The sequence below is a fragment of the Octodon degus genome, unplaced genomic scaffold, assembly GCF_000260255.1.
Source record: "Octodon degus isolate 3935 unplaced genomic scaffold, OctDeg1.0 scaffold00035, whole genome shotgun sequence".
Lineage (NCBI taxonomy): Eukaryota > Metazoa > Chordata > Mammalia > Rodentia > Octodontidae > Octodon > Octodon degus.
The window spans coordinates 3,065,185-3,076,876 of record NW_004524611.1 but is presented as its reverse complement, the minus strand read 5'-3'; the positions used below and the strand labels follow the sequence as shown (position 1 = coordinate 3,076,876).

At 41.3% G+C, this 11,692-nt stretch overlaps 1 protein-coding gene across 1 annotated transcript; it reads right to left on the bottom strand.

Moving 5' to 3' along the window:
- Positions 1 to 3,709: 3,709 nt before the first annotated feature.
- On the bottom strand, positions 3,710 to 5,036 carry LOC101566653 (transgelin-2). Its single transcript, XM_004630348.2, has one exon. It carries the CDS (start codon positions 4,958 to 4,960, stop codon positions 4,361 to 4,363), a length of 600 nt encoding a protein of 199 aa, XP_004630405.1. The 5' UTR covers positions 4,961 to 5,036; the 3' UTR covers positions 3,710 to 4,360.
- Between the last annotated feature and the right edge of the window lie 6,656 nt (positions 5,037 to 11,692).

Sequence of the window (11,692 nt, the reverse complement as noted above, 5' to 3'; positions counted from 1 at the left end):
TTCAATGTACTTTGAAACTTTCTATGTGTTTGTATTTAATTCCTTTTATAGGAAGCTTACAGTTGGATGTTACATTTCACCAAATTGAAATTATTGGTCTTTTTGTGATAGCTTAGTTCATTCATGTTTAATTCATTTCAAATTTAGTTGGGTTTAGATCAGTCTTGCCAACATTTTCTTTCTAATCTTTAACTTAATCTGTTTCTGCTTTTCTTACATTCTTTTGTATTTTTTATTTTGAACAAAAATAATAAAAATGATACAGAATTTCAAAACAAGGTGATAGGAAATTAACACTAATTATTACATCATGTATTGTTATCCTCAGAATACCTGCTCAGATTTCCAGATGTAGGCATGGAAAATTGATCAAATACTATAAGCACTAACTGTCCCTTTCAATGAACTAATAGAAATTAGTAGTACAATTATCTTAGCTATCTTGTGTGTATAGCTATAGCTTAGTCTGCCCTGTGCTATCTCTCTTGTGGAAAGGGCATAGGTCACCTTGCACCAGGCCTCACCTCCCAACACCATTGCCCTGGGATGAATTGCTAACACTTCTCCTTTGCTAGGCATGTTCAAACCACAGCGTATCATATCATAAGCTTTTCTTTCCTCCTTTCCCCCATCCCAGTTGTCCTTTTGTTTTGAACAGCTTCTTTCCCTTTCACAGTATCTATTGTATCTTTGAGAACTTAATTACTCTTTCTATTTCTTGTACTAGAGAGACCATATGAAATTTACTCATGCAGGTCTGGCTTATTTCACTTATGAGTGTGGTCTATAGTTGCATACATTTACCAATAAGAGCTTTAAGTTTATCTTTCTTTGTAGCTGAGTTGTAGTCCATCGTATAAAATTTGCACATCTTTTTTATCCATTCCTCAGTTGATGGGCATGTGAGTTGTTTCTAAGGTTTAGCTATGATAAATTGCACTGCTATAAACATGGGTGCATATATATCACTGTGGTATGTTTTCAGTTCTTCTGGAAAAGGATCCAGAAGGGGAATAGTTGTGTTCAATGGGACCTCTGATCCTAGTTTTCTGAGGATTCTCCATACTGATTTCCACAGTGGTTGTACCAGTCTATACTCCCATCAACAGTGGAAAAAGGTTCTTTTTTCCCCACAACTCCTCAGTATTTGTTACTGGTTGACTTCTTCATGACAGCCATCCTTTCTGGGGTGAGTTGGAATCTCAGTGTTGTAATAATTTGCATTTCTCAAAGGACCAATATTGTACATTTTTTTCATATATTTACTTGCCATTTGTATTTCTTCATTTGAGAAGCACGTATTCATCTCAGGTGCCCATTTTTGGATTGGGTCTTTGAATTTTGGGGATCTGATTTTTAAATAATTCTTTATATGTTCTAGATAGAAGTCCTTTGTCTGAGGGACAGTTGGCTAAAATTCTGCCTAATTCATGGATTTTCTTTTCACTCTGTTGTGATATCTTTTTTTCTTTTTGTCTGTATTTTAGGGAAGGGTCTACAGGGTATTCAGGGTCTCATTACTAGATCAGATTCACAGTGATTCTCCTGTTTACGGCCTCCCAAGTGCTGGGATTACAGGTGCATGCCACCACGCCCAGTTTCAATTGCAGTCTCAGTGTGCCCCGGGGGGAAGGCCAGCACAGCAGGCCCAGGGATTAAATCCTTGGCTCCTGGGCCTGCTTGCAGGCACTTTAATCCACAGAGCTATTTGGCTGGCCCTTTGGTGATATCTTTTGATGTGCAAATCTTTTTTTTTTAAAGATGAAATTCCAGTTGTTGATTCTTTGAAGTATTTCCTGTGCAGTCTGGTTTTTGTTCATGAACTCTCTGCCTACCCGTATGCCTTTAAGATGTCTACCTAACTTCTCCTCTAGTAGATTTGGTGTTTCTGTTTTAATATTTATATCTTTGATCCATGTCTATCACCATTCAATAAACTAATGCCTTCTTTTGTATTAAGCATATATTTTTTTATTCTTTTGGTTTTTTTTTAATATGTTAACTTAGGAATTATTCTTTGTTAAATCTTATCAGAACCTATCTTAGAAATTCCCACTGCACCTCTGATATATTTCAATGTTTTTGCTCAATTTGATAGACAATGATTACAGGGAGCACTTGGTATAAATCAGACACAGAGGTCATACGTCACATGGCTTCACTTATATGAGAAACTCTGGATTCTAAACACAAATAATGCAAAGACCAAAATAGAAGAAAGACCATAAGAAGCAGAAAATCTTTGTGAAGGGGGAAGGGAGAGGTTGGGGGAAGAGGGAACTGGGAGGGAGATGAACAGAACAAAAATGACTCTGATGTGCTATACATATGCATCCAAGTAGAAGACTGAACCACAGAGGAGCAGTTGAATGTGGAAACCTATGAAGACTAAGAGGAGGTAGATGCAGCCTAAATTCTCTTGTCCTTGGGCTGACCAGTTTCCTATCCTACTCTCCACAAACAAAATCCATCTGGAAAACACTAGACAATGTAGTCTGTAGAGTGTAATATTTAGGGATTGATGTCCCAAATTCCAGAGAACAACAGTAGAAATGAAGCTAAAAACAGGTGAGCAAATGGAACTCCACCTTCCTTTTGTGTTATTTTTCCATAAAACTCACAGAGCCCAGAGGGTTTGAAGCTGGCTATGACAGTTTACATTCCAGGTCCCACTGTGTCCTCCAGTATGTATTTCATGGCTACTGTGTTCGTTCTCTGTCGCTGTGTTAAGAAGTAGTGCTTGACCCAGGCGTGGTGGCACACGTGTGTAGTCCCAGCAATGTGGGAGGCTGAGGTGGGAGGATCCAGGAGTTCTGGGCTGCAGTGCGCTATGCCGAGGGGGTGTCTGCACTAAGTTTGGCATCAATACGGTGATCTCCTAGGAGCAAAGGACCACCTTGTTGCCAAAGCAGGGGTAAACTGGCCCAGGTCATGAAGAGAGCAGGTCAAAACTCCCGTGCTGGTGAGAAATAGTGCTTGAAAGGCCGCGCCTGTTCTGTCCCAGTTTCTCTGGCTACGCCCTCCTCATTTCCACTGGGAAATATCTCCTTCCTAGTCACTCACGTGGCTGATGAGTTCTTTTCCCTGCAGTGGAGAACTCATTGCGGCTGCTTCTTCAGGGACACCAGGACAGTGTTGTCTTTGGAAAGGTTCTGGCCTCATTTTTAGCACACTGATTGGGTGATCCATCTAGAATGATCTACTTGATTAACTAAAATTAAACTGACTTGAGATCTTGAGTATGTAAAAAAAAATCCCTTCACCTATTCCATTTAACTTAGCCTAAACCCCAGGGGTAATTTCCACAATACTTGAAATCTTTCCTATATTCAGAGTCAAGGGTGGGGATTATATAGAGCTACAGAACGTGTGCATGAAGTGACAGGAATCTTGGCGGTCAGCTTAGAATTCTACCCTAAGCAGAGAGTCTTTATCTCTACTCTAGACATGGGGATTCTTTCTAAAGTGCTGCCACTGAGGTCTTCTTCATTCTATCAGGGAGAACTCTTTGGCACAGGCTCAGTATGGTTTAGGGGCCTGGCACACAGCACGCGTGCCTTCTAATTTTATTGCAAGTCCCATGGAAGTTATAAGAAGCTTCCAGAACCCAGAAAACAAGTCTCCCCATGCACTACTGAGTTATACATTGCCTGGGAAGTAGACACATAATTCACGGAGTATTTCTTTTTTTTTTTTTTTTTTGTCCATCCAAAAAAGACCATGATTCTTTATTTAAATCAACAAACTCTTCTTCCTCAAGCCCCGGGTCATGGTGGGCAGCCCTCCCTCTTCTGTCCCCTCAACCTCGTCCCTTAGCCACAGCAAGGGGAATGGAAAATGAGAAACCAAGAGGGCCTCTGCCAGGGAAGGCTGCCCCAGATGCATGGGGAGCACAGCCCAGCAGCAGCTGGAATGGCAGTCACCACAGGCCCCTCCCTATAAATTAAGTCCCTACAGTCTGGGTGGTTGTGGGGAGGCAAGGCTAGCCCAACACCAAGCCCAAAGGCAGCATCCCTGACTCTGAGTCAAGGATGGGCTCAGAGCACAGAGCTCAGAGTCAGGAGAGGCCAAAGAGAAAGAGGACAGGAATGGTGGAGAGTGGAAGTCTAAGACCCCCACAAATGTTGGTCCCAGGGGAAAAGTTGGTCCAGTTTTTATGGATGTGAAGAAGGAATGTATTAATAAGCACAAGGGGAGAGGTGCCATTAGGCACTCCCAGAAGTGGTGGGAGAGGTTGGATGCCCGCCCCGGCAGAGGGGAGCTTGAGAGCTTCATGGGGGCTCTCTGGGAATGTCATTGCTAAAACATATATACATATATATTAACCATTCATGGGAGGGCAGGCAGGGGCAGGGCAGGATCAGAGGATCTGGCGTGGCATCCCATAGCCAGTCATGCCTGCCTGAGATGCCCCGCGGTTGGTGCCCATCTGCAACCCAATCACATTCTTGCCTTCTTGCAGCTGGTTGTCTGAGAAGTTCTGAGGGTTCTCCTTGGATTTCTTAGGAAACCAGTTGGGGTCCCCAGAGAAGAGCCCGTCGTCCCGGGCCACTGCCAGCCCACCCAGGTTCATCAATGTCCGCTGTACACAGGCCATGTTCTTTCCTTCCCAGAGATCCACAGTTTGGAAGATGTCAGTGGTGTTGATGCCGTAGCGCTCGGCTGCCTGCAGGAACTGAGAGATCTGCTCCATCTGCTTGAAAGCCATGGTGGAGGCCTGGATCTTCTTCACGGGGGCCTGGCCCTCGGGGTACAGTCCATTGATGAGTTCGCACAGCACTGTGCCATCCTTGAGCCAGTTCTGGAAGTTCTCCCGCCCAGGCTGGGGCCGGCCCACGTCCTTGCGGCACTGGGTGGTGATCCACTGGATCAGGATCTGCTCCAGGTCAGCGTCATACTGTTTCTCAATCTTCTGTTGTACCTCCCGGCTCAGGCCGTATGCAGGTCCCCTGTTGGCCATTCTGAACACGTGTGGTAGCTGTGGGGAGCGTTCGGGAGGCTAGATACTAAGTGTGTGCACAGGGGCTGCAGCTGGAGTGTTCTCACGGAGTATTTCTAATGAATTTTTCTGTATTTAGGGCAGGGTCTACAAGGTCTGCAGGGTCTCACTATGTAATAATTATTAAGTGAAATCATCCAAAGTAGGCATACGCAGGTGGTGCACTAACGGCATCGAAAAACTATTAAACTTTGACATACTAAGGAGCATGTCTTCTGTGAAGATCAGCTGTGTCTTGAGACACAGAATGACATCCATGAAGGACGTGGCTCTAGAAGAGGACTGTCAACCACAGAGGTGTGACCAACGTCTCTAGAGGCCCGGTTGGGGACAGGTCCTCCTCCTTACAGCATTCCATAGTCATGACTTGGAGACTGTTTAGTGGATGTTACTGTGAAGTGTCAAGCTTCTGAGCCTCACTCTGTGACTCATAGCTGGATGAATCTGAGCCCTTTCCTTAATCTCTTTAGGCCAGCTTCTTTGTCGATCAATCAATGGATTGTTTTCTTAAATTAATTTTATTGAGAAAGAAATAGCAATAAGACAGTTTCAGAACAGGTTAGTAGGACAGTTACAAAAAATTAATACATTGCATATTGTTGTCTTTATAGTAGTTATTCATAGTTCAAGATGCAGACACGATATGTTATCTAAACACCATTAGTACAAACCTTTCTTCTCATTGAGCTAAGAGAAAGTAGCTGTATGTCTACCTTAACTAATTTGCATATACAGATATACTGTTTCTGTTGTCATATCAATTACTGCTATACTCTTTCTCGAGTAAATGTTTGTTTTAAGAAAAGGTAATAAAACAAAGCAAGAAACAAAAAAAAAATGTAGTAAGATTGTCCTGTTACAATGTTGTATATGGTTAGATTTCTAAAATTCTGTGTAAAAATGTGTAATTGCTCAAAGGGTTGTTAATTCTAAGATTGCAAGTTCTAACATCATATGGGTTTTAGAATAATTACAGACATAATATTTAGGTGATTTAGAGATCAGAATACTTAGTTTTTATGTGTTAAAAACACAATTTCAAGAACGTGGTGTATTGTGAGGAAAATAATACAAAGAGCCCAAGTCTAAGCCCCCATTATCCCTGGATTGTCCCCAACCCTCCTGCCACTCTGTGATGAGGCACCAACTCTCCAGTGTGGCTTTGAACCTTTCCAGGTTTCCCCCTTCTACTGAGAAGCTGAAGTCCTGGCTTCACTTTCCAACACTGCCTTGTGATTTTGCTTGCCTTCGGGTCAAAGGCAGCATTTTCTTCTGCTGTTTAAGAGGTCTGAGTATTAAAACAGTTTCGAAAAACAACAGTAATTGTTTTCCTATTGAATGCTCCACCGAGAGTAGTTGCTTTCAATCAATTAGGAGATTCTAGTTTTGAAGTTCAGCAATGTTGCAGACAAAAGAGTGCTTTCGGAAAGCTCTGGGACCTACTCTGTAAAGCTGGCTCTCCGTCTTACACGCCGGGAGGGAGCTCTCACATTCAAAACCAGTTACTTATAGAGCAAAATGAAAAGGCTTTTCTGAGGCAGCATGACAGAGAACAGGTAGTTATATTGGAGGGTTTTCTCCAATATCTCCAGTAAGAAAGCCTTTCCACAATTGTGCTTTGAAGGGAATATTGCTAACCTAAATCACAGTCCATGATGGGGGACCAAAATTGCACTTTTCCAGTTGCTTCCTTTATTTGCATTTAATGGCATAGCAGAGCTCCAGTCGGAAGCCACTACCAAGACTGTCCTCTCTACCTGGTGCTTTTAATTAAATGAACACACACACACACACACACACACACACACAAATTTGTTTGAAACTCAATTAGTGGCGATCACCATGGTGCTGCAGATCTCAGCGGCTGGCCACTTCTTTTGTGACCCAGGACTCGAAGGCTCAAGGATAGAAAGGCCAAATCAAGGGTTGCCTGTGCTGCAGAACCCAGCAAATAGGTGAGTCATAGCTGCCTCACGAAAGTGACTGCTGTTAGTCCTGGAAGTGGATCCGAGCTCATCCACAGTTTGCATCTCTGCGGACCCTTCGCTTATTTCAGGATTAGGCTTGTGGGGAGTGCAGTAATGTATTTGTTCAACAAATAAATTTCCAGTACAACTTCACCAAAGAAGAAATGAAAGCCCAGGGAAGCTAAATAACTTCTTTAATGTCCCACGATTGTGAGCCAGTGAGGAAAAGCTTTGAATGCATACATTCTGATTTTATATGTTCTATTCTTTCCTTTGCATGTTGGTTAATTATTTTTACAGTTTTCATTTATTCCTTTGTTTTAGAAACTAATTTGCAATGCCGCTATTAATGGCATAAAAATCAATTTGTTTAACACATTGTTGGCCTAGAAGAATTTCTTGCATGCTTTTCAGTGCAAAGTATTCTTGAGGAGCAGAGAAGTCTAGCGAGACCTCAGGAATTCATGTGAGCATCATCAACCGTGAAAAAAAATTCTGTGGGGGAAAAGTGGACAGATTTCTACTTAAGCACCAGCAAGGCTACCATGATTAAATCAACTTCTATCCTTAAGTATTAACTAAGTTAAAGGACAGTGTAAAATAGCTGAAGTCTATTAGGATGTAAATCCAGTAATATGCAGCAGAGCACAGTTAATTGGGGGCTGTGTATGTTTCAAAATATTTACTTGGCATCAGCTTAAAGCTGCAATCTGTCCTTGAAGTGAACCATGACAAATTTCAAGCAAGAGAAAAGAGAACTTAGAGGATTACTTTAAACCATTGTAGGGATTCTCTGTTTATCAGAGGTAATAAATATTAGTTTTAATTATGCATCTCCTTCAACATCATAAATATAGGTTGGCATTCATAAAAGGGTTGACCCATTTGTGTTCATCTTTTAGAACTCTTGTTTAGTGCATCTTACAAACTATACATTTTGGTTGGTATGTTTTGAATAGATCATGTAAAATTTTGCCTTCTTTTTTTTTTAATATTCTTTTTTTTTTTTTTTTTGGCAGAACTGGGGATTAGAACTCAGGCCCTTGCACTTGCCAGGGAAGCGCTTATTCCACTGAGCCATCTCCCCTGCTCCAAATTTTGCCTTCTTTATCATGAAAATAGTCATAACTTACTTTTTTCCTGACACTCACTGTAAGACACTCAGGAAGGTCATACTATTTCTGTTCAGAAAAGGAAATCTTGTAGTTTAGTTTTGTTATTCAGCCTATTAAATGGCTTTTTGCATATTTCATTTTAACTTTATTTGTGAGCATGATCGTGTCATGATTGTGATATTTTAATTTTTCATGATGCTGAAATTTTATTTTTTTAAAAAATTCTTGGGCCAGTGAGATAGCTCAGGGGACTGAGTGCCTGTTTAGGCAAGCACAGCAGCAGGAGTTCCACCCAGGCACCACATGCTGCACTGGCCCCACCCCCGGCACCCTGAGCAAGCCACTGATTGTAGGTGCAGGCCTGTAATCCCAGCACTGGGGAGGCGGAGACAGGGGAATCACTATGAGTCCCAGCTGCATAGTGAGACTCTGTACCAAATACATTTAAAAAAATCCTGAAAGAAACACATTTAGGTGTGATGGTGAATATCAGACCACTTCTACTTTTCACACTTGTAAGTTGGTTTTATGCTGCACTCTGTATCCTAACAAACTGTTATTTCTGAGAGATGTGTATTAATATTGTACTTTGAAGGTTATAAATATTATGTGGAAATTCATCCACTTGTTGCTTTCAAATTTATAGTAACAAAATCTCCATGTTGTCTCTAAAAAAGTGGCTAGGTTAGAGCTGAACACAAATTTTGAAGTTGAATTGCTTTATTAAGAAAAACCAATGAGATGTTAAGCTCAACTGCCTCTGTTACAGGGTAATAATATCATTAAGCTTCTCTTCTGGAGGGTTAACAACTTGTTTGCAGACCAAAAATTAGAGAAGGGCTACAAGGATAGCCAATAATTTGGCTCTAGCCCTTCAAGGTCAGTGAGGACTCAGGACGTAAGAGAACCTGTGCTGTAACATCCTCTAACTCGGTGGTATCCCAAATTTTCTGATCAAGGAGATTAGGGGGCCACAGAGGAAAGTGATCAGTGATGTACAGTGTGCCTAAGGAGAGTCACCTAGAGAGAAAACATTCTCTCAGGCTTTCACAGAGAGAAAATGGGTCAAGCAATGGCCGTGACTCATCCACATGGCTGACACTGACAAAGGATCTACAAAATGCGATCATAGTTTCAGGGTAAATCCTGAGAGCATTTGACTGACCTTGTCAGATAAAAAAGTTACATTTTTAGTTACATAGGTCTTGTTTTAACATGATCTTAACCATCCTGCAGAGAAGTGTAAGCACGCAGTATAGAAAGTAAAGCCATATTAATATGCTGAGCCATAAAAGGCTCAAGTCAAGAACTTCTGACATTGCCAGTCCTGCACATAACCCACTACTACTGCGGACTATTGGACTATATTGGGTTATTTTGCTGAATTTAAGTACCTACAGTATTTGAACTGGCATCAAGTATGAAAAGGCCCTTTAAAAACTTCTCCAAATACTCTAACAGCAAGTGAACACCCATCTCTGGTGAAGCAAAACAAAAAGGAGGATATAAATGAAGGACCATTTTGTAGTGAAAAAAATATATGTATACACAAAATAGTTAGGATAGATATACAACTACTTTCTCTTAGTTCAATGAGAAGGATTTGTACTAATATTGTTTAGACAAGAGATCATGTCTGCGTCTTGTACTATGAAGAACTACTACGAAGACAACAATATACAATGTATTAATTATTGTAACTGTTTCGAGATTGTTTCATTCCTATTTCTTTCTCATTAAAATTAATAAATTTTTTAAAAAGAAAAACAATGAAAACATACACGTGCTTGGAGAGCGCCAGTGATATGGTCACGTGACTCACTTTGCCTGTTGGTTTATCCGATATTAGAGTTCATAATTTAGGCATACAATGGCATCCCTGAGTCACACATCCCTGTAAACAAATTGCAAGGCCTCCCGAAGGTGGGTTTCAGACACTGCAAAGGCTTAGAGGCACCCCGAAGGTTCTGCCCATCCCCCTCCCTTTCCTGCTACCTTTCGCTTTGTCCTTGTGCCCATGTGAGTCAGAAGCCTCAGTTTCAGACGCACTTGAGGTATCTATCATTTGGCTGCTGGGACCTGCGCCAGCCCTGGGGCAGAAGCAGAGATTTTCACATTCGAGTGGATGGCAGGAAGTTGGGCTTAGCTGCTCAGATACTACCTGGGCCCAGGTGGATGGCCCAGTCCAGCCGGTACACCACAAATCCTCCAGCAAACCTTATCTACAAATCTCTTCTGCTCCCTAAGGTGACATGTTCACAGATCCTGGAGGGAGGGCCACACTGCTTACTCCGACATTTATACTTGTAACCGCACATGCCCTCTAAGGTTTCTCTGAGTGCATTCTTTTTGTCTAATATTGATATTCAAATAATGGCATTTATTGAGGAAATCGTTATTCTTTGCCCTAAAACATTTATGTTGGAGAGATAGACCACTCCTAGACAACGTGAAAAACATTGGCTATAGAACCAAAATAAGCAGACAAAATCAAAATTATTGAAAGCTGCTTTGTAAAATGTAAAATACTTGAATAAGTCAAAAAAACAAACATTTTTTTCAATTGTCTCCTGATTCTTTTCACCATTGCATTTTCCCTTCTCGGTGTGCCAGTTATGGAAATATATTTTACAAGGTTGCTTGCATAAAATTTTCTAAATTAATTTCGTGGATTATTTGCTTTCTTTTAAAAATTCTTCTCCATGTCCACATCTCTTGATACTATGCTTTTTTTTCTTTCATATTGTGTAAGAAGAATATGTCTACATAAACAAAGGCATTTGATTTTTTAAGTCCTTTGTTTTCTGAGTTTCTCTTTGAAGTGTCTTCAGTACATGTTTAGGCTATTCAATTAGTTTTCTAGAAGTAAATGTTTAGCTCATGTTTTATATGAAATATTGAGCTCATATTTCATATTTAGCTTGTATTTTAAGTGGTGATTTATATTATTATCTACGGCGAGAATCATTCGTTTCCTGTTGCCACACGGTGTTTCTCTGATGCTTTTAATGGGTCACATTTCTTGTGACAGCTGTAGAATTTTAAGGATAGGCCATAATAAAACCAATGTTTAAAAACAATGTTTAAGTATTGGACACCAAACAGTCACCTCTTTTTTCTTTTGTTGCAGATCACATTTAAGAATATTTACTGTTTTATCAGGAAAACACTGTGATGAACAGACATAGGTGCGTGCATGCATGCGTGTGTGTTTGTGTGTGTTATCTTACCCACATTTCCTTGGAGAGGGAGAGGCTGTCCGGCTCTTGGGGAGATGCACCTTTCTATTTCCTGGGTGTGACACAGGCAACCAGAAGATGCCCCTCCTGTGCCAGGAACTTCTCAGGAGCATCCTGCCTCGTGTGCAGGCCTGCAACTCACCTAATGTCTTCTGGGGAGAATGTTGGAAGGCTACCATTCCAGCCCTGGGGATGACAAAGCTTTGTGGTTTTTACTGCTGAGCAGAGACTCTCTCCCTGGGCCCACCGTGACCGTCAACTGCTCAGAATGAGTCTCAGGGAAGACCTGTTAGAAAAGCACTCCTCCAAAATTCCTTCTTACTTACTCTTTCCAGTAGCTTTAGCTGGACATCATGAATGCGTGAGAGGTGG